General features: G+C 43.7%; 1 protein-coding gene across 1 annotated transcript in view; it reads left to right on the top strand.

Moving 5' to 3' along the window:
* The window catches only part of LOC132764265 (solute carrier family 22 member 6-A-like), a 35981-nt gene extending 13297 nt beyond the window's left edge, over positions 1–22684 (top strand). Inside the window, exons 4-10 of the mRNA XM_060758182.2 lie at positions 5862–6030; positions 8290–8413; positions 10783–10898; positions 13718–13932; positions 16483–16591; positions 19628–19831; positions 22453–22684. Coding sequence (XP_060614165.2) covers positions 5862–6030; positions 8290–8413; positions 10783–10898; positions 13718–13932; positions 16483–16591; positions 19628–19831; positions 22453–22552 — 1037 coding nt within the window. The 3' untranslated portion in view covers positions 22553–22684. The remainder of the gene's footprint in view (positions 1–5861; positions 6031–8289; positions 8414–10782; positions 10899–13717; positions 13933–16482; positions 16592–19627; positions 19832–22452) is intronic.
* Positions 22685–24259: the final 1575 nt, after the last annotated feature.

Consider the following 24259-nt stretch of genomic DNA (forward strand, 5'->3'; position numbering starts at 1 on the left):
AACCAATTGTGTGTAGCCTGTTGTCGACCTTTGCAACCCGAAAGACAGTTGCATCTATCTAGTAGGAAAATTAGGTACCACCTTAAAGTGTGAGGAGGCTAAATTAACTAATTTATGAGGCCATAAAGAAGATTCCAGCGGGGAAGCATGCGGGGAATGCGGAAATACTTCATCAGTGTCGCAGATGGACGATGAAAGTGACAGCTCCCCTGGTGGCCAGAAAAAGTTAAATAGCCTCTGTCTATGTCTGTCTATGTTGTATGTCAAAATTGGCATTGAATGTTCGCCATATATGTGTACACTTTATTTATCTATATATATAAAAATGTAATGTTCGTTTGTGGGATTAACATAACTCAAAAACCACTGGATGAACTGACACGAAATTTGGACACTATACCCCTAAAAGACCATCAAGTGACCAGTCCCCACTAGAGGGTTGAGAAGGGCGGGGTAGAAATGCTTGAAATAAATAAATAAATAAATAAACTCATAAATCCCCCCAAAACAGCGAAAAGGACTTAAAAATCCCAAAAAGCTAAATGATGAAAAGCTAAATGACAATACTGAAAAAAGGGAAGAGGGAGGGAAAGAAGCAGAGAAAGAAAGAAAGAAAGAAAGAAAGAAAGAAAGAAAAAGAGAGAGAAAGAGGGAGAGAAATAAAAAAGGAAAGAGAGAAGGAAGGAAAGAGGTAGAGAAAAAAGGAGAAAAAGGGGGAAGGAAAAGAAAAAAGGGGAAGGAAGGAAAGAGGTAGAGAAGGAAGGAAGGAAGGAAGGAAGGAGAGAACGAAAGAAAAAAGGGAAGGAAGGAAGGAGAAAAAGGGGAAGGAAAAGAAAAAAGGGGGAAGGAAGGAAAGAGGTAGAGAAAGAAGGAAGGAGAGAACAAAAAAGGGAAGGAAAGAGAGCAAAGGAAGGTGGGAAGGAAGGAGAGAAAGGGGGGTGGAAGGAAAGAGAGAAGGAAGGATGGAAGCAAAAATTGAAGGAAGGAAGGAAGGAAGGATGGAAGGAAGGAGGGAGGGAAAGAGGTAGGGAAGGAAGAAATGAGAGAAAGAAGATAAAAAGGGGGGAGGAAGAAAAGTCAGAGGAGGAAGGAAGGAGAGAAAGGGGGATGGAAGGAAAGAGAGAAGGAAGGATGGAAGCAAAAATTGAAGGAAGGAAGGAAGGAAGGAAGGAAGGAAGGAAGGAAGGAAAGAGGTCGGGAAGGAAGAAATGAGAGAAAGAAGATAAAAAGGGGGGGAGGAAGAAAAGTCAGAGGAGGAAGGAAGGAGAGAAAGGGGGTGGAAGGAAAGAGAGAAGGAAGGATGGAAGCAAAAATTGAAGGAAGGAAGGAAGGAAGGAAGGAAGGAAGGAAGGAAGGAAGGAAGGAGGTCGGGAAGGAAGAAATGAGAGAAAGAAGATAAAGAAAAAGTGGGGAAGGAAGGAAAGGTAGAGAATGAAGGAAGGAGAGAAGGAAAGAAAAAGGAAAGGAAGGAAGGAAAGAGGGAGCTAAGGAAGGAGGGAAGGAAGGAGAGAGAAAGGGAGGGAAGGAAAGAGAGAAGAAAGGATGGAAGCAAAAAAGGAAGGAAGGAAGGAGAGAAAAAGAGATAAAGATAAAAGGGGAAGGAAGGAAAGGCAGAGAAGGAAGGAAGGAGAGAAGGAAAGAAAAAAGGGAATGAAGGAAAGAGGGAGTGAAGGAAGGAGGGAAAGAGGAGAGAAAGAGGGAGGGAAGGAAAGAGAGGATGGAAGCAAAAAACAAAGGAAGGAAGGAAGTAGGGAAGGAAGAAATGAGTGAAAAAAGAGATAAAGAAAAAAGGGGGAAGGAAGGAAAGGCAGAGAAGGAAGGAAGGAGAGAAGGAAAGAAAAAAGGGAAGGAAAGAAGGAGCGAAGGAAGGAGGGAAAGAGGAGAGAAAGAGGGAGGGAAGGAAAGAGAGGATGGAAGCAAAAAACAAAGGAAGGAAGAAGGGAAGGAAGAAATGAGTGAAAAAAGAGATAAAGAAAAAAGGGGGAAGGAAGGAAAGGCAGAGAAGGAAGGAAGGAGAGAAGGAAAGAAAAAAGGGAAGGAAAGAAGGAGCGAAGGAAGGAGGGAAAGAGGAGAGAAAGAGGGAGGGAAGGAAAGAGAGGATGGAAGCAAAAAACAAAGGAAGGAAGGAAGTAGGGAAGAAAGGAAGGAGAGAGAAAAAGAGATAAAGAAAAAAAGGGGAAGGAAGGAAAGGCAGTGAAGGAAGGAAGGAGAGAAGGAAAGAAAAAAGGGAAAGAAGGAAAGAAAGAGGGAGGGACGGTTGGCCACAGCAACGCGTGGCAGGTACAGCTAGTACAGACATACAATCATTGGGGATGTGGGGCATGTACAGAGTTCATAAAGGGAAAAGGGGGCATTGCAGGATTGGGGAAAGATTTGTCCTTGTCACCTGGAGTTCATAAGGGAAGGCATGGTTACAAAATATTATTTACTTGGCAAAACTATGAATTCCCTGATTATAAACTATATTTTATTTTTTGGTTGGGGGGAGGGGGGCATGTTCGACAGGTTTGCATCCGCAGGTTTGGATGGCACGGCGGGCAAAACTTGCACCATCTGCTTAGACAGCTGTTGTGAAGTCAAGTATGCTTTGCAACCTCGAGATTGTTTCCGGCCCTTGCGTTTCCTCGCATTCCTCGCCCCATTAGCAATGTTTTGCCCTCAGCGTGCCGTTGAGAAGGACAAATATTTATTCTGCCCCTAATTTGGGACTTGCTTGGGCGCACGCTGGGAAGGGAAAGGTCAGATGATGCGCAAACTGCAGAGTCAGGCTTTTGTGCAAAGGAAGACAAGCCAGGCTTGTTGTTGTTGTTGTTGTTGGTCTTTTGGAGTAACTGCTACAGAATGCAGTTTGGAACAGCATTATATGGCTCTACAGCAGGCATTTGCAAACTTTGGCCCTCCAGGTGTTTTGGACTTCAACTCCCACAATTCCTAACAGCCTACCGGCTGTTAGGAATTGTGGGAGTTGAAGTCCAAAACACCTGGAGGGCCAAAGTTTGCAAATGCCTGCTCTACACTGACCATATAATGCTGTTTAACTCTACACTGACCATATACCGGTAGTTCTTGACCATTAGAGATGATCAGCAATGGAATATGTTGCATCAGAGTCCACTTGCGTCTCCTTCTCTGGCCATCTGATGGGTGGGCTTTGATAGTGTGCTCTTACCTGGCAGAATAGGGTTGGACTGGATGGCCTTTGAGGTCCTCTTTTAGCTCTAATAACGTAAGATACCTCGACTTCTGTAGTGGTCTTTCAACAGATCTTAGATAGACATCTGTCGGGAGGGCCTTGATGGTGTCTTCATGTTCTTGAGGTCCCTTCTAACTCTAGGATTCCATGACAACAACAACAATAATATTTTTAAAAATGGTGACGATGGTGCTGCTGGTGGATTCTCCTTCTCTAGAGGTTTCTGAACAGCATCTGCATGGCCATCTGTCAGAGGGTTTTGATGGTGTCCTCCAGCCTGGCAAAATGGGGTTGAACTAGATTGCCTTTTGGGGTCTCCTTTCCAACTCTAATGAAGTAAGATTCTTCTCCTTCTATGGTGTTTGTTCACCCGATGTTAGATGGTCATCTGTTGGGAGGGTTTTGATGGTGTCTTCCTGCCTGGCAGACTAAGGTTGGACTGGATGGCCTTTTGGTGTTCCTTTCCAACTCTAATGAAGTAAGATATCTCTCCTATGGTGTTCTTTCAACAGTTAGATGGCCATCTATCAGGAGGGTTTCGATGGTGTCCTCCAGCCTGGATGGCCTTTTGGGGTCCCTTTTAAATTCTAATGAAGTCAGATGCATCTCCTTCTATGGTGCTCTTTCAGCAGAAGTTAGATAGCTATCTGTTGGGAAGGCTTTGATGGTGTCCTCCAACCTGGCAGAATGGGATTGGACTGGATGACCTTTTGGGATCCATTTTAAATTCTAATAGATCCATTTTAAATTCTAATTTCTGTGTGCATCTCCTTCTATGGTGCTCTTTCAACAGAGGTGAGATGGCCATCTGTTGGGAAGGCTTTGACGGTGTCCTCTTTCAGCAGAAGTTAGATGGCCATCTGTTGGGAAGGCTTTGATGGTGTCCAGTCTGGCAGAATAGGGTTGGACTGGATGACCTTTTGGGGTCCCTTTTAAATTCTAATAAAGTCAGATGCGGCTCCTTCTATGGTGCTCTTTCAACAGAGGTGAGATGGCCATCTGTTGGGAAGGCTTTGATGGTGTCTTCCTGCCTGGCAGAATAGGGTTGGACTGGATGACCTTTTGGGGTCCCTTTTAAACTCTAATGAAGTAAGATGCATCTCCTTCTATGGTTCTCTTTCAACAGAGGTGAGATGGCCATTGGATGGGAAGGCTTTGATGGTGTCCTCCAGCCTGGCAGAATGGGGTTGTACTGGATGACCTTTTGGGGTCCCTTTCAAATTCTAATAAAGTCAGATGCATCTCCTTCTATATCTCTTTCTATGGTGCTCTTTCAACAGAGGTGAGATGGCCATCTGTTGGGAAGGCTTTGATGGCGTGCTCCAGCCTGACAGCATGGGATTGGACTGGATGACCTTTTGGGGTCCCTTTTAAATGCTAATAAAGTCAAGTGCATCTCCTTCTATGGTGCTCTTTCAGCAAAAGTTAGATGGCCATTGTAAAGAACCCTTACCTTTTAGCAGCCAGGATGGAGGGCCTAGAGAAGCCTGAAAGCTTAATACAGATAGGATGTGATCATGGTGAAGCCTCGGCGGCCATTTTAGTGTAGGGCAGGGGGCGTGGCCTAGTCAAGAAGCCAGCAGGGAATGGCCGGGATTGGTGGAGAAAAAGGGGGCGGAGTTTAAGAGACTGAGAGGGAAAAAGGAGCGTTTTAAGTTATAGAGAGTTGTTGGAGTTTGGGGTTTGAAGAGAAAGGGAGTTTAGAAGTGTAGTAGTGTTAGAGTTAGGAAAAAAGGCCTAAGTCTGGCCAGGAGTTTGCTAGCAGGGTAGCTAAAGCAAACTGACAGCTATTAGGAGAATAGCTGGGTGGTAGCAGGATAGAATAGGGTTGGACTGGATGACCTTTTGGGGTCCCTTTAAATTCTAATAAAGGCAGGTGCTTCTCCTTCTATGGTGCTCTTTCAACAGAGGTGAGATGGCCATCTGTTGGGAAGGCTTTGATGGTGTCCTCCAGCCTGGCAGAATGGGATTGGACTGGATGACCTTTTGGGGTCCCTTTTAAATGCTAATAAAGTCAGTTGCATCTCCTAATATGGTGCTCTTTCAGCAGAAGTTAGATGGCCATCTGTTGGGAAGGCTTTGATGGTGTCCAGTCTGGCAGAATAGGGTTGGACTGGATGACCTTTTGGGGTCCCTTTAAATTCTAATAAAGGCAGGTGCTTCTCCTTCTATGGTGCTCTTTCAACAGAGGTGAGATGGCCATCTGTTGGGAAGGCTTTGATGGTGTCCTCCAGCCTGGCAGAATGGGAGTGGACTGGATGACCTTTTGGGGTCCCTTTTAAATTCTAATAAAGTCAGTTGCATCTCCTAATATGGTGCTCTTTCAGCAGAAGTTAGATGGCCATCTGTTGGGAAGGCTTTGATGGTGTCCTCTTTCAGCAGAAGTTAGATGGCCATCTGTTGGGAAGGCTTTGATGGTGTCCAGTCTGGCAGAATAGGGTTGGACTGGATGACCTTTTGGGGTCCCTTTTACACTCTAATAAAGTCAGATGCATCTCATTGTATGGTGCTCTTTCAACAGAGGTTACATGGTCATCTGTCGGGAGGGCTTTGATGGTGTCTTTCTGCCTGACAAAAGGGGGTTGGACTGGATGGTTTTTGGTGTCTTTTCCAACTCTAGGACCCTAGGATCCTCCTTCAATATTTCTTCTTTCTCTTCTCTTTTTAGTCCTCGAATGGGTCCCAACCAAAGTCCGCACTGTTGCTGGGACAGTCGTGGGATACAGCGCAACCTTTGGGCAAATCATTCTCCCTGGACTGGCTTACGCCCTCCCGGACTGGCGCTGGCTCCAGTTTACGGCGTCCATGCCTTTCTTTGCCTTTTTCATCTACTCCTGGTGAGCACACAATCATCCCATTGTCAATGGTGGGAAAACGTTGCAGCTCTTGCGATGGATTCAAATGATTGGAAAATTCCACCTAAAAATTAAAAACAAAATCCTGATGGTAAGAGCTGTTCCTCAGTTGAATCTCCTTCACCGGAGAGTTTGAAGCAGAGGCTGGCTGGCCATCTGTCGGGAGGGATTTGATTGTGTTCTACCTGGCAGAATGGGGTTGGACTGGATGGCCTTTGGAGTCCCTTTCCAACTCTGGCATTGATCACCATTATAATATTCAATAATAATGATGATGGCGTATCCTTCTATGGTTTAAACAAATCCTCAATGGCCATCTGTCAGGAAGGATTTGATTGTGTTCTACCTGGCAGAATGAGGTTGGACTGGATGGCCTTTGGAGTCCCAACTCTAGCATTGTATCATAATTATAATATTCAATAATGATGAGGATGGAGACTTTAAGCATATCCTCAATGGCCATCTGTCGGGAAGGATTTGATTGTGTTCTCCTACCTGGCAGAATAGGGTTGGACTGGATGGCCTTTGGAGTCCCAACTCTAGCATTGTATCATCATTAAAATATTCAATAATAATGATGATGGAGTATCCTTCTATGGAGGGTTTAAGCAAATCCTCAGTGGCCATCTGTCGGGAAGGATTTGATTGTGTTCTCCTACCTGGCAGAATGGGGTTGGACTGGATGACCTTTGGAGCCTCTTCCAACTCTAGCATTGTATCATCATTATAATATTCAATAATAATGAGGATGGAGACTTTAAGCATATTCTCAATGGCCATCTGTCAGGAAGGATTTGATTGTGTTCTGCCTGGCAGAATGGGGTTGGACTGGATGACCTTTGGAGCCTCTTCCAACTCTAGCATTGTATCATCATTATAATATTCAATAATAATGAGGATGGAGACTTTAAGCATATTCTCAATGGCCATCTGTCAGGAAGGATTTGATTGTGTTCTCCTACCTGGCAGAATGGGGTTGGACTAGATAACCTTTGGAGTCCCCTTCCAACTCTGGCATTCTATCACCATTATAATATTATAATGCTATTCTAATAATATAATATAATATAATGTAATGTAATATAATATAATATATTTTATATACATATACATATAATATTATAATATATAATATTATAATGCTATTCTAATAATGTAATGTAATATAATATAATATATTTATATACATATAATATTTATAATGTTGTAATGCAATATGATAATAATATCATATTATAATTATATATTTATATTACATGTAATATTGCTAATAATATTACGAAATAGTAGAATGGTGCAATATAGCAATGTTTAATGCTGATATTGTACTATGCTAATAATATAATATATTGTATGTAATATATACCTTGTAAGCCCCTCTATGGAGGGTTTAAGCAAATGCTCAGTGGTCATCTGTCGGTAAGGATTTGATTGTGTCTGGCAGAATGGGGATGGACTGGATAGCCTTTGGGGTCCCCTTCCAACTCTGGCATTCTATCATCATTATAATATTCAATAATAATGAGGATGGAGACTTTAAGCATATCCTCAATGGCCATCTGTCAGGAGGGATTTGATTGTGTTCTCCTGCCTGGCAGAATGGGGTTGGACTGGATGGCCTTTGGAGTCCCCTTCCAACTCTAGCATTGTATCATCATTATAATATTCAATAATAATGAGGATGGAGACTTTAAGCATATCCTCGATGGCCATCTGTCGGTAAGGATTTGATTGTGTCTGGCAGAATGGGGATGAACTGGATAGCCTTTGGGGTCCTCTTCAAACTATGGCATTCTATCATCATTATAATATTTGATAATATCGAAGATAGCGTCTCCTTTTCTGGAGGGTCTTGAGAAAAGGCTAGATGGGCATCTGTTGGGAAGGATTTGATTGTGTCTGGCAAAATGGGGATGGACTGGATAGCCTTTGGGGTCCTCTTCAAACTCTGGCATTCTATCATCATTATAATATCTGATAATATCGAAGATAGTGTCTCCTTTTCTGGAGGGTCTTGAGCAAAGGCTAGATGGCCATCTGTCGGGAAGGATTTGGTTGTGTTTTGCTGCTTGGCAGAATGGGATTGGACTGGATGGCCTTTGGAGATCTCTTGAGTTGGAAGAGATCCCCAAAGGCCATCCAGTCCAACCCCATTCTGCCAGGCAGCAAAACACAATCAAATCCTTCCCGACAGATGGTCATTCTAAGTTGCCCCTCTGATATTTGACTCTTTTTGCCCAGGTGGTTCGCTGAATCCGCCCGATGGCTGGTCCTCTCCGGGAAGCTGGAGCAAGCCGTCCAAGTGCTGAAGAAGGTGGCCCAGTTCAATGGGAAGAAGGAAGAAGGAGAGAAACTCACCACCGAGGTAAACAAGCGGATTCTGGGACATTTTTAAGCAGAGGCTGGATGGCCATCTGTTGGGATGGCTTTGATTGTCTCCTCCTGCCTGGCTGGATTCGATAGCCTTTGGGGTCTCTTCCAACTCTATTCTATGAAACTTCGAGTCCACTTGAGTCCCTTTCTTCGGACTTTTTAAATCAGAGGCTGGATGGCCATCTGTCAGGAGTGCTTTGAAGGTGTCCTCCTGACTTGCGGAAGGGAATTGGACTGGATATGGAACTTTGAGTCCACCTGAGTCCCTTTCTCAAGGCTTTTTAAATCAGAGGTTGGATGGTTATCTGTCAGGAGGGCTTTAATTGTGTCCTCCTACTTCTCCTTCTGTGGTGTTCTTTCATCAGAGGTTAGATGTCCATATTTTTGGAGGTCTTTAATGGTGTCCCCCTACCTGGCAGAATAGGGTTGAACTGGATGGTCTTTGGGGTCCCCTTCCAACTCTAATGAAGTAAGATACCTCTCCTTCTGTGGTTCATCAGATGGCCATCTGTTGGGAGGGCTTTGATGGTGTCCTTCTACCTGGCAGTATGGGGTTGGACTGGATGCCCTTTTGGGTCCATTTCCAACTCTAATGAAGTAAGATACCTCTCCTTCTGTGGTTCATCAGAGGTGGAATGGCCATCTGTTGGGAGGGCTTTGATGGTGTCCTTCTACCTGGCAGAATGGGGATGGACCGAGTGGCCTTTGGGGTTCCCTTCCATCTCTACTGAATTAAGATACCTCTCCTTCTGTGGTGGTCTCTCAACAGAAGCTAAATAGCCATCTGTTGGGAGGGCTTTGATGGTGTCCTACTACCTGGCAGAATAGGGTTGAGCTGGACAGCCTTTTGGGTCTCCTTCTAACTCTACTGAAGTATAAGATATCTCTTGGGCTATGGTTTATCAGAGGTTAGATGGCCATCTGTTGGGAGGGCTTTGATGGTGTCTTCCTGCCTTGGCAGAAAGACACCATACCTCTCCTTCTGTAATTCATCAGAGGTTAGATGGCCATCTGTTTGGAGAACTTTCCATCTCTACCTCTCCTTCTGTGGTTCATCAGAAGTTAGATGGCCATCTGTTGGGAGGGCTTTGATGTTGTCCTCCAGCCTGGCATAATGGGGGTTGGACTGGGTGGTCTTTGAGAGTCCCCTTCCAACTCTAATGAAGTAAGATACCTCTCCTTCTGTGGTGGTCTTTTACCAGAGGTTAGGTGGCCATCTGTTGGGAGGGCTTTGATGATGTCCTTCTACCTGGCAGAATAGGGTTCAACCGGATGACCTTTGGGGTCCCCTTCCAACTCTAATGAAGTAAGATACCTCTCCTTCTGTGGTTCCTCAGAGGCTAGGTGGCCATCTGTTGGTAGGGCTTTAATGGTGTCCCCCTACCTGGCAGAATGGGGTTGGACTAGATGGTCTTTGGGGTCCCCTTCCAACTCTAATGAAGTAAGATACCTCTCCTTCTGTGGTTCCTCAGAGGCTAGGTGGCCATCTGTTGGTAGGGCTTTAATTGTGTCCCCCTACCTGGCAGAATGGGGTTGAACTGGATGGTCTTTGGGGCCCCCTTCCAACTCTAATGAAATAAGATACCTCTCCTTCCGTGGGGGTCTTTCACCAGAGGTTAGGTGGCCATCTGTTGGGAGGGCTTTGATGGTTTCCTCCTACCTGGCAGAATAGGGTTCGACTGGATGGACAATGAAGTCCCCTTCCAACTCTAATGAAGTAAGATACATCTCCTTCTGTGGTTCATCAGAGGTGGAATGGCCATCTGTTGGGAGGGCTTTGATGGTGTCCTCCCACCTGGTAGAATAGGGTTCGACCGGATGGCTTTGGAGGTCCCCTTCCAACTCTAATGAAGTAAGATACCTCTCCTTCTGTGGTTCATCAGAGGTTAGATGGCCATCTGTTGGGAGGGCTTTGATGGTGTCCTCCCACCTGGCAGAATAGGGTTCAACCAGATGGCCTTTGAGATCCCCTTCCAACTCAAATGAAGTAAGATACCTCTCTTTCTTTGGTGGCCTTTCATCAGATGTTAGATGGCCATCTGTCGGGAGGGTCTTGATTGTTTCCTCCTACCTGACAGAATGGGGTTGGATTGGATGACCTTTTGGGGTTCACTTCCAATTATAATGAAGTAAGATACCTCTCCTTCTTTAGTGGCCTTTCATCAAAGGTTAGATGGCCTTCTGTCGGGAGGGCTTTCATGGTGTTCTCCTGCATGGCAGTATCAATTGAATCGCCCTTGGAGTCTCCTCCAATGCTGTGATTCTGTTTTCATAGATATCCATGCAAAGTCCAAAAATGTATTCCCTATAGATCTGTGGGTCATATATTGGGGCCCAATCCAATCCGTTTTCCTTCTCCAGGTTTTGAAATCCAGTATGCAGAAAGAGCTGGCCTTGGCACAAACCTCGTATTCCGTCGCCAGCTTGGTCCGGACCCGCACCGTGCGCCGGATCTCCTGCTGCATCTCCAGCGTCTGGTATGCAGAATCAGCTTGTTTTCCCTGTGATAGACAGTAAGACCACCTAAAGCTTCTATACAACCATTTCAAAGCTCAATGCTTGAGCGGTGATGGCACGATCGTCAGCATAGACTAGCCCTTGCACGATGGCGTATGAGAGAGACTCAACCCATACACTCCAATATTTTCATTGCAAGGGATTGTAATAAGGGTCAAAAGAAGCATTCCTTTCACCCATCTACAAGCAAAAGACATAATATGCCTCCACCTCCGTAACTCCACAGATGGCAGTACTGGTATGCGACAGGTACTGGCTTGTTCAGTAGACTCTCCTGTACAGTTCCATTTTGGCAGGAAGCCTTAGCATTGAACGGTTGTGTTGTTAAAGTGAAAAGTAATGCCTCCACCTTCGTAACTCCTCAACAGATGGCAGTACTGGTATGTGGGAAGTACTGGTTTGTTCAGTAGACTCTTCTGTACAGTTCCATTTTGGCGGGAAGCCTTAGCATTGAACGGTTGTGTTGTTAAAGTGAAAAGTAATGCCTCCACCTTCGTAACTCTTCAACAGATGGCGGTACTGGTATGTGACAGGTACTGGCTTGTTCAGTAGACTCCCCTCTACAGTTCCATTTTGGCAGGAAGCCTTAGCATTGAACGGTTCTGTTTTTAAAGTGAAAAGTAATGCCTCCACCTTCGTAACTCCTCAACAGATGGCAGGACTGGTATGCGACAGGTACTGGCTTGTTCAGTAGACTCTCCTGTACAGTTCCATTTCAGAGGAAAGCCTTAGCATTGAACGGTTGTGTTGTTAAAGTGCAAAGTATGGAACCCTGCGCAGATGGTCACAGATGAAAAATATGAAGTGGCAGCACGAATTCAGCATTATCATTAAAAGGTTGAATGAAAAGTAATGCCTCCACCTTCGTATCTCCTCAACAGATGGCAGGACTGGTATGTGGCAGGTACTGGCTTGTTCAGTAGACTCCCCTCTACAGTTCCATTTTGGTGGGAAGCCTTAGCATTGAACGGTTGTGTTGTTAACGTGAAAAGTAATGCCTCCACCTTTGTAACTCCTCAACAGATGGCAGTACTGGTATGCGGCAGGTACTGGCTTGTTCAGTAGACCCTCCTGTACAATTCCATTTTGGCGGGAAGCCTTAGCATTGAACGGTTGTGTTGTTAAAGTGAAAAGTAATGCCTCCACCTCCCTAACTCCTCAACAGATGGCGGTTCCAGTATGCGGAAGGTACTGGCTTGTTCAGTAGACTCCCCTCTACAGTTCCACTTTGGAGAGAAGCCTTAGCATTGAACAGTTGTGTTGTTAAATGGCAAAGTATGGAACCCTGTGCAGACGGTCGGTCAATGCAACTTAAGCAACGTACAGTCATGAACATGTCCAAGAGCCCTGCCAATGTCCTCCACAAACACCATACTGACCACCACCCAAGTCGGGGCTTTCGTATGGGGACAATTCCAATCTAGATTGTATGTGTTTCCTCCACCACAGACATCCCAGTGTTTCTGACGCTCTCCATTGGTGTGGAATTTGCATGACCCCGCCCACTGCCTCTCCCTTAACCCTTTCCTATTCTTTTCTATGGCACACCGCAAACAGAGGAATTGATCAGCAACTGGACATACTAGAGATGTTTGGGGAGAATTCACCATGATTTATAGATTTGTAGGTCCTGGGATGTATAGTTCCCCTGCAGTCTAAGAGCACTGTGAACTCCACCAATGATGGACCTGGAACTAACTTGGCACACAGAACCCTCATAACCAACAAAACATACTGGAGGGATTTGGAGGGATTTAGGGGAGTTGTAGTTCACCTACACTCAAAGTGCACTATGAACGCAAACAAAGAAGGATCTGGACCAAACTTGGCATGAATACCCAATACACCCAAATATGAATATTGGTGGGATTTGAGGGAAACTGACCTGGACATTTTGGAGTTGTAGCTCCTGGGATTTATAGTTCACCTGCAATCAATGAACACTCTGAACTCTGACAAAGATGGAACTGGATCAAACTTGGTACACAGAGCTCCCCTGACCTGCAAAAAATACTGGAGGTTTTGGGGGGAAATCCACTTTGATTTGGGGGAGTTGTAGTTCACCTACATACAGAGAGCACTGTGAACCCAAACACCCAATGGATCTGGACTTTGATTTGGGGGAGTTGTAGTTCACCTACATTTGGGGGAGTTGTAGTTCACCGATGGATCTGGACTTTGATTTGGGGGAGTTGTAGTTCACCTACATCCAGAGAGCACTGTGAACCCAAACACCCGATGGATCTGGACCAAACTAGACACACATACTTGATATGTTGAAATTTGATTACTGGAGGGGTTTGGAGGGTGAAGGGTGGAACTGACCTTCCTTTCTGGGAGTTGTAGTTCACTCACAACCAGAGAAATTGTGACCTTTACCAATGATGGGCTTGGACCAAACTTGGCAGACAGAATCCCCCTGACCAACTCAACCTACTGGAGGGGTTTGAGGGGACTGACTCACTATAGTGGGAGTTGTAGTTTACCCTATAGCCAAAGAGTACAGTGAACCCCACCGATGATGTATCTAGACCAAACTTGCCCAACTTAACAAACTTCAACATATATAACAAATATACACAAGCAAAACAGAACTCTATTAAAATATATATAACTAATATACACAGATTTCTGGTAGCAGCCCTTTGTGCAATTGAGATATATAGACAGGTATATCCAAGGGTGATGCTTGTGTATATCAGAATATGCGTAATACTGCCCCAGGATAACTCCACCAATATCTAACTGTCCTTTCTGACACCTTCAACCCAATGCCCAGGTTCGCCACTAGCTTTGCCTACTACGGCCTTGCCATGGACCTCCAGAACTTCGGCTTCAGCATCTACCTGATCCAGGTAGCCTTTGGCTCCATTGACATCCCAGCCAAGCTCGGTGCCGCCATTGGCATGAGCTACATCGGCCGGAGGACCACCCAAGCCTCCTCGGTCATCTTGGCCGGCTTGGCCATCCTGGCCAATATCTTCGTACCCCAAGGTAAGCCAGGGTTATGGGCCCAGGCCCCTCGGGTGGCCATCACATGACGTTGGGGGATGGAGAGCAGAGCTTTGCAAACTCTCCGCGTTGGTGACACGCATCAGTTCGCGACACGGTCGTTCAGTTTTACTAGCAAAATGGAGGAGAATCCAAACCTTTATAAGAGTTTTATACAATACATATGTATTATAAAAAGCATGCATATATATATACACACACACACACATATATATATAAATGTAATATTATATATATATATATATATATATATATATATATATATATATATATGTTATATGTGTGTGTGTGTGTGTGTGTGTGTGTGTGTGTGTGTGTGTGTATGTAATGTTCGTTTGTGGGAGAAACATAACTCAGAAACTAGTGGACGAATTTACACGAAATTTTGACACAATACACCTAATAGTCCAACAAGTGTCCATCAGCCCTAAAAACATACACAAAACCCCCAGCGGAACGGACTTTAAAACCCCCAAAATACACCATATATACATATACACATACACTCATATACATATACACATGCACACATATACACACATACACACAAATATCCACTTATACATACACATACATATATACCTATACACATGCACACACAAATATACACACACATACATATACACATGCACACATATATACAAATATCCACTTATACATACACATATACACATGCACACACAAATATACACACATACACATATATACACACATATATACAAATATCCACTTATACATACACATACACATATACCTATACACATGCACACACAAATATACACATATATACACACACATATATACACACATACACACAAATATCCACTTATACATACACATACATATATACCTATACACATGCACACGCAAATATACATACAAATACATATACACACACATATAAATACAAATATCCACTTATACATACACATACACATATACCTATACACATGCACACACAAATATACACATATACACACACACATATACACACATACACACAAATATCCACTTATACATACACATACATATACCTATACACATGCACACACAAATATACACACATACACATATACACACACATATATACACATACACACAAATATCCACTTATACATACACATACATATATACCTATACACATGCACACACAAATATACACACATACACATATACACACACATATATACACATACACACAAATATCCACTTATACATACACATACATATATACCTATACACATGCACACACAAATATACACACACAATATATACACACATGCACACAAATATCCACTTATACATACACATACATATATACCTATTCACACATACACACACACACACATATACACAGAAATATCCACTTATACATACACATACATATATACACATGCACACACAAATATACACATATATATGCATATACACATACACACATATATACACATACATACCTAAACACAAATATATACACACATACACACACACACACATCTATACACCCACATATATATCCCCAAACACACATATATACACATATACAAAAATATATACACACACAAAACACATATACACAGACTGGGCCACAGCAGGGGACGGCTAGTGTATATGTATATGTATGTGTGTGTGTGTGTGTGTGGCGGCAGGGGACGGCTAGTGTATAAGTATATGTATGTGTGTGTGTGTATATATAGCTGGAGTTGCACTTCAAAAACATCCCTGTTCTGACTTACATACAAATTCAGCTTAAGAACAAACCTACAGAACTTCTCTGAATGTTTTAAAATGGAGGCTGGATGGCCATCCATTGGGAGGACTTTGACTGTGCATTCCACAGAGGTGAATCCAAACCTTTATAAGAGTTCCATACAATACATATGTATTGTAAAAAGCATATATATATGGCGTTGCAATTCAAAAATGTCCCTGTTCCGACTTGCATACAAATTCAGCTTAAGAACAAACCTACAAACTTCTCTGGATGTTTTAAAATGGAGGCTGGATGGCCATCTGTTGGGAAGACTTTAACTGTGCATTCCTGCCTGGCCGATGGGGGTTAGACTAGACGCCCTTTGGGGGAATCCCTTCCAACTCTAATGAAGTATAGACTGCCTGGGAGTCCAATGGAGGTTTTTCAACTGAGGCTGGATGCTGGCCGTCTGTCAGGAGGGCTTTGACTGTGTCTTCCTGCCAGGCTGGAAACATTTTTCATGCAACACACCTGTAGGAATCTCTGGGTCGTGCAATATGGAGGGTGGTGATAATCGAAAGATATTGGAGGACCTAGAGTACATGTGTCAAAATTACGGCCCGCGGGCCAAATCCGGCCCGCCATGTCATTGGATGTGGTCCTCCTCCAGGTGCTGGACCACAACTCCTGTATTCCTCACCATGAGATGTCATGTCTAGAACCGTTGGGAGTTTTGATCCTAACATTTGGAAGAATATTGGGGTGAGCTAGAGGTTCCAAAACATCAATGTTTATGTCCGTGCTTTTGTCTCTCCTGCCTTTGTTTACCCCTTTCTCAGATCTGCGAGCGCTGAGGACGTCTTTGGCGGTGCTTGGGAAAGGATGCTTGGCCTCCTCCTTCAACTGTCTTTACCTCTACACCGGGGAGCTCTACCCAACGGTGATCCGGTAGGTCCCTTTCAATTGTTAAGTCTAATCAAGCCCTCCTGGCAGATGGACATCCAGCCTCTGTTTATAATCAACCAGGGAAGGAACTCCATTGTCACCATATTAGTATTATTATAGGTGATGATGCTAGATTCCTAGAGTTGGAATTGACCCTTAAGGGCCATCCAGTCTGGCCCCTTTCTGCCATGCAGGAAGACAACATCAAAGCCCTCCCAACAGATGGTCATCTACCCAATTACCCACATCTCCCCTGTCTCTTAAACATCTCCAGGTCCTCCAGTGTGATTCCATGATCAACAAATAGCACAAATATACCATAAAGCTATATTAAAGGACTAGAAATGCCTAGATATTTCCCCCCGGCTCACAGCCTCATGGTGTAAACATTCTGCACGGCATTTTTAATTCACAGTAGCATCCATCTTGGCAATACATAGAAGCACATTTAAAACACATACATAACTAAATTAATCCTGACATAAAAGTGCCGTATGGTACTCAACCTGTGAGATACTCTGCATTTTATATGTTTAACTATGAGGTACCCCACCTTGAGCCTTAGGGAGATGCAAATAAGAAATATAATTACCGTAAAGATAGGCCAAGTTTTTCTACCCTTTTTTGGGCTTACAGAGACCTTTCGGCCTGGAGACCTTTGTTTGCAATACATGATATATTTCTCTCTCTTCTTCCCTCCCTTAACAGTGTATTTTCTTTTCCAAATCCTCCCTCGCTAGCTCAAGAGGGAGAGAAACCCTTGCAAGTCAGGAATATCCGTTAATCTTACAAAAGATAATCTCCTACAGATATATAGGCATTCCCCCCTGCAAGCCTTTGCAATCCCTATATACCTATATATCTATATCTATCTATCTATACATTAATTTTCTATATGAATTTTCCCCTCATATGTTTGCAGGTATTGCAAATCCTATATACATATAGATATCTAGAGATTTCCATGTATCTATATATTTTTATATATGAACTTTCCCCTCACATGTTTGCAAGTCTCGGTAAATCCTACATAGATATAGATATCGATAAACATATACAGGTACCCATATATCTGTATATCTGTGTGTGTATATGTATCTATATAAATAGTTTGATATATAATTTTTGCCCTCAAGTTGGCAAGACTCTCCAAATCCTATATAGATATTGATAAATATATAGAGGTACCTATATATCTGTATATATCTCTCTGTGTGTATATGTGTGTGTATATATATATATATATATGAATTTTCCCCTCACATGTTTGCAAGTCTATGCAAATCCTATATAAATATGAATATAGATATATAGGGCTTCCAAATATTGCAGAGGAAATTCACACACTCAGAGAGAGAGAGAGAGAGGCCTAGATAGATATAAACATAGATATATAGGGCTTCCAAATTACAATATTTGGAAGCCCTATATATCTATGTTTATATCTATCTAGACCTCTCTCTCTCTGTGTGTGTGTGAGTAATGTGTGAATGTGTGAGGAAATTCACACACTCACAGAGAGAGAGAGATGTGTAGATCGATATAATAATAGATATAGAGGGCTTCCAAATTACAAGATTTGGAAGCCCTACATATCTATGTTTATATCTATCTAGACATCCCCCCTCTCTCTCTGTGAATAATGTGTGAGTGTGTGAGGAGTAATGTGTGAGTGTGTGAGGAAATTCACACACTCACAGAGAGAGAGAGAGATGTCTAGATCGATATTACAATATTTGGAAGCCCTATATATCTATGCTTATATCTATCTAGACCTCTGTGTGTGTGTAATGTGTGAGTGTGTGAGGAAATTCACACACTCACACACACACACACACACACACACACACACACACACAGATGTCTAGATAGATATAAACATAAATATATAGGGCTTCCAAATTACAATATTTGGAAGCCATATATATCTATCTAGACCTCTCTCTCTCTCTCTCTCTCTCTCTCTCTCTCTCTCTCTGTGAGTAATGTGTGAGCATGTGAGGAGTAATGTGTGAGTGTGTGAGGAAATTCACACACTCACTGAGAGAGAGATGTCTAGACAGATATAAATATAGATGTATAGGGCTTGCACATATTGCTGGAGAAATGCACACACACACACATAGCAAGAAAAAGAGATTCTAGATAAATATAAATATAGATATATAGGGATTGCTAATTTGGCAGAGGAAATCCACACATACACACACATATATACTCTATAGAGAGAAAGATACATAGATAGATATAAACATAGATATATAGGGCTTCCAAATATTGTAATTTGGAAGCCCTATATATCTATGTTTATATCTATCTAGACCTCTCTGTGTGTGAGTAATGTGTGAGTGTGTGAGGAGTAATGTGTGAGTGTGTGAGGAAATTCACACACTCACACACACACACACACACAGATATGTCTAGGTAGATATAAATATAGATATATAGGGCTTGCAGATATTGCTGGAGAAATGCACACACAGACACACAGCGAGAAAAAGAGATTCTAGATAGATATAAACATAGATATATAGGGATTGCTAATTTTGCAGGGGAAATCCACACACACACACACACACATACTGTATAGAGAGAAAGATGCCTAGATAGATATATTGGGCTTGCAAATATTGCAGGAGGGAAATTCACATGTATAGAGAGAGAATTTGCAACTGTTTCAGGGGGAAGTGCATATGAGAAATGTGTATGTACAATTATGGATCTATATCTAGCTCTGCATTGTTTATATAGGCATTGAATGTTCGCCTGTTACTATGTAGTTGTAGTTGTTGTTGTTGTAATTGCACATTGTCTCTTTGCCCAGTGCTTCTAAATTAGCTAATATTAGTATCCCTGTGAATCAGTCCGATGAGTCCTGAATCCACTATAACCCTCTCAAGGAGGAGAAACCCTCCAACTTGATTTGCTTGTATCAACCAAAGATGAAATGTGTGTTGAAAGCTCCAAGAGAAAAACCCATCGCTTGGTTTTTTACCGTTCTATGGTTTCTCCTTTAAAGGTTCTTTTCTACACTTGCAGACAGACCGGGATGGGGCTGGGCAGCACCCTGGCCCGTGTGGGGGGCATAGTGGCACCAATGGTAAGAATGACGGGGGAATATTTCCCGTACCTCCCACCACTCATATATGGGACGGCCCCAATCCTGTCTGGGATCGCCGCCATCTTCCTGCCGGAGACACTCAACGTGCCACTCCCGGACACCATCGAAGAAGTCGAGAGCAGGTGAGCTTCTCCTGTTTATAATTCATTGGAGGGTGACAGATGGATGGGCATCTTCTGGGAGGGCTTTCATTGTGTGTCCCTGTTTGGCAATCGATTGGACTAAATGACCTTTGGGTGGCCCTCCATCTATATTGAAGGCAACATACTATTTTGGGTTACCCTCCATATTGAAGGGAACACATTGCTTCGGAGGGTGGTGGATAGATGGGCATCTTCTGGGAGGGCTTTCATTGTGTGTTCCTGTTTGGCAACTGATTGGACTAAATGACCTTTGGGTGGCCCTCCATCCATATTGAAGGCAACATACTATTTTGGGTTACCTTCCATATTGAAGGGAACACGCTGCTTTGGAGGGTGGTGGATGGGCATCTTCTGGGAGGGCTTTCATTGTGTGTTCCTGTTTGGCAACTGATTGGACTAAATGACCTTTGGGTGGCCCTCCATCCGTATTGAAGGCAACATACCGCTATGGGTTACTCTCCATATTGAAGGGAACACACTGCTTCAGAGGGTGGTGGATGGGCATCTTCTGGGAGGGCTTTCATTGTGTGTCCCTGTTTGCCAACTGATTGGACTAAATGATCTTTGGGTGGCCCTCCATCCATATTGAAGGCAACATACTATTTTGGGTTATCCTCCATATTGAAGGGAACATGCCTCTTTGGAGGGTGGTGGATGGGCATCTTCTGGGAGGGCTTTCATTGTGTGTCCCTGCTTGGCAAATGGCTGGACTAAATGACCTTTGGGTGGCCCTCCATCTATATTGAAGGCTACTATTTTGGGTTACCCTCCATATTGAAGGGAACGCGCTGCTTCAGGGGGTGGTGGATGGGCATCTTCTGGGTGGGTTTTCATTGTGTGTCCCTGTTTGCCAACTGATTGGACTAAATGACCTTTGGGTGGCCCTCCATATATATTGAAGGCAACATACTATTTTGGGTTACCCTCCATATTGAAGGGAACACGCCTCTTTGAAGGTTGGTGGATGGGCATCTTCCGGGAGGGCTTTCATTGTGTGTCCCTGTTTGACAATTGATTGGCCTGGCTGATTCCTGCCTGAGGGAATCCTTTGTTGGGAAGTGGGTGGGAGAAAAAACTCTTGTCTGTTGGAGGCAGGTGTGAATGTTTCCATTGGTCACCTTGATTAGCATTGAATGGCCTAGCAGCTTCAAAGCCTGGCTGATTCCTGCCTGAGGGAATCCTTTGTTGGGAGGTGGGTGGGAGAAAAAACTCGTCTGTTGGAGGTGGATGTGAATGTTTCAGTTGGTCACCTTGATTAGCATTGAACGGCCTAGCAGTTTTCAAGGTGTGGCCACCTTGATTAGCATTGAATGGCCTTGCAGATTCACAGCCTAGCTGCTTCCTGCCTGGGGGAATCCTTTGTTGGGAGGTGGATGGGAGAAAACTCTTGTCTGTTGGAGGTAGGTGTGAATGTTTCAGTTGGTCACCTTGATTAGTATTGAATGGCCTTGCAGATTCACAGCCTAGCTGCTTCCTGCCTGGGGGAATCCTTTGTTGGGAGGTGGGTGGGAGAAAACTCTTGTCTGTTGGAGGCAGGTATGAATGTTTCAATTGGTTACCTTGATTAGCATTGAATGGTGTAGCAGTTTTCAATGTGTGACCACCTTGATTAGTATTGAATGGCCTTGCAGATTCACAATCTAGCTGCTTCCTGCCTGGGGGGATCTTTTGTTGGGAGGTGGGTGGGAGAAAAAACTCTTGTCTGTTGGAGGTGGGTGTGAATGTTTCAGCTGGTCACCTTGATTAGCATTGAATGGCCTAGCAGCTTCACAGCCTAGCTGCTTCCTGCCTGGGGAATCCTTTGTTGGGAGGTGGGTGGGAGAAAGAACTCTTGTCTGTTGGAAGCAGGTGTGAATGTTTCCATTGGTCACCTTGATTAGCATTGAATGGCCTAGCAGTTTTCAATTGTGTGACCACCTTGATTAGTATTGAATGGCCTTGCAGATTCACAACCTAGCTGCTTCCTGCCTGGGGGAATCCTTTGTTGGGAGGTGGGTGGGAGAAAGAACTCTTGTCTGTTGGAGGTAGGTGTGAATTTTTCAGTTGGTCACCTTGATTAGCATTGAATGGCCTAGCAGTTTTCAATGTGTGACCACCTTGATTAGTATTGAATGGTCTTGCAGCTTCAAACCCTGGCTGCTTACTGCCTGGGGGGGATCCTCTGTTGGGAGGTGTTAGCTGGCCCTGATTGTTTAACGTCTGGAATTCCCTAGGATACAATCAGGCTTGCTCAATAGGCTGGTCCTAAGTATTGTATGAAGAGCGTTTGGTTGGTTCGTAGCTAAACGTTTTGGACAAATGGTCTCCTCCAAAACTTGCACGTTTCTATATAAGCCTATATGTCCCATGTTGACCTTTATGGCATGACTTCCAAGGAGAAATCAGGCTTGCCTTGAAGGTAGAGCAACACCAAAGAAAGAGGAGCCTCGGTGTTTCAGTATCATCTACATAGGAAGCCCCAAAACTGTGTTTCTAGATGTTTCACATAGGATTAAACTGTGGAACTCAATGCTACAAGGTCTGATGGTGGGAGATAGATTGCAAGTGTGTTAGAAACAAAGCTGAGATCCATAGCTATTTCCCTGTTTTCTCTCCAACAGAAGGACGTCTGAGCAACAGAGCCTCCCTTCCAAGGGCCAAGAGCAGGTTTTGCTCCAGAAGATGGGTCAAGGCAACTCCCGGGAAGATGGACTCTGCTAAAATGGGGGTGAATGCGCTGGAGATCTTCCTCTGAAGATCCTCCCATGACCTCCTCACCTGTCTGGGGTTCCTTTTTGGGGTGGAAGCCGCTGTGCTGGGATGGAAGCTGACCAAATAAAGACATTTCAAGCATGGCTGCCTCTCGTCTCTCTCTGTAATGAAGGAACAGATCACAAATGATTCGGTTGCATTGATGCGCCTTCCCCAAACTCACCAAGGGCCCCATGGAGAGCCCATTCCTACAAAACTTGGAATTCTTCATCATGAAGGGCATCTTAACAGATACATCTGATAAAACAATTCTTTGGAATACATATAATTTTACTATTTATTCAAGACGAAGGCCAATTTTCATACTAATGAGATGGAGGCGTTTGTTTTTGCAAAAAGAATTAAATCTTGGCTGAATATTTGGCAGAATATACGAGGGTTGAATGAAAAATCATAGAATCCTAGAATCAAAGAGTTGGAAGAGACCTCATGGGCCATCCAGTCCAACCCCATTCTGCCAAGAAGCAGGAATATTGCATTCAAATCACCCCTGACAGATGGCCATATAGCCTCTGTTTAAAAGCTTCCAAAGAAGGAGCCTCCACCACACTCCGGGGCAGAGAGTTCCACTGCTGAACGGCTCTCACAGTCAGGAAGTTCTTCCTAATGTTCAGATGGAATCTCCTTTCTTGTAGTTTGAAGCCATTGTTCCGCGTCCTAGTCTCCAAGGAAGCAGAAAACAAGGTTGCGCCCTCCTCCCTGTGGCTTCCCCTCACATATTTATACATGGCTATCATATCTCCTCTCAGCCTTCTCTTCTTCAGGCTAAACATGCCCAGCTCCTTAAGCCGCTCCTCATAGGGCTTGTTCTCCAGACCCTTGATCATTTTAGTCGCCCTCCTCTGGACACATTCCAGCTTGTCAATATCTCTCTTGAATTGTGGTGCCCAGAATTGGACACAATATTCCAGATGTGGTCTAACCAAAGCATTAAATTTGCTAAAGGTTCAATGGCCAATGCCAATAATAATAATAATAATAATAATAATAATAATAATAATAATAATAAGGAGGGGAGTGACCGTTTAGAATGCTCAGGTTTGAAAGATGACAGTTGGAAACGTCAGTTGAGCCTCAAGCCTGTTCGAAGTGAGAGTTGAGCCTGGAGGGAGCTTGTGTGTAGAAGTCTGTCAGAGTGCAGAAGCTATTGTTCGGAAGTTGAAACTGTGTTTTTTTATTTGAAAGTAAACTATTATTAAAGAGAGCTATACAAAGTAATATAGTGGGTGAGATTTATTTATTTAGAACTTTTATATACCGGTCTTCTCACCTTCTCACCTCCAACGAGGGACTCAGGCTAGTTTACAACAAGGGGGTGTCTCTGTAGATCTTAGAAAACTGGGTTTGGCCCTGCCACTTTTGGACTCTCGCTTGCTGGGGTGTTCCAGCAAGTGTCTCTGTAGATCTTAGAAAACTATTTCTTGATTTAGGTCGTTGCCGTGCTGGCTGATACCCAAACAGGGGATGAGCTGGAGATGTCTCTGCCTTGGTCCTTTCACTATTGGCTGCCACTTTCCGGAGGATGTCAGGTGGTGCAATACCGGCTAAGCAGTGTAATTTCCACAGTGGTGTAGGGCAGAGACACCCCGTGATAATGTGGCATGTCTCATTAAGAGCCACATCCACTGTTTTAGTGTGGTAGGATGTGTTCCATAC

The sequence above is a fragment of the Anolis sagrei genome, chromosome 12 (assembly GCF_037176765.1).
Source record: "Anolis sagrei isolate rAnoSag1 chromosome 12, rAnoSag1.mat, whole genome shotgun sequence".
In the NCBI taxonomy this organism is placed as follows: Eukaryota; Metazoa; Chordata; class Lepidosauria; order Squamata; family Dactyloidae; genus Anolis; species Anolis sagrei.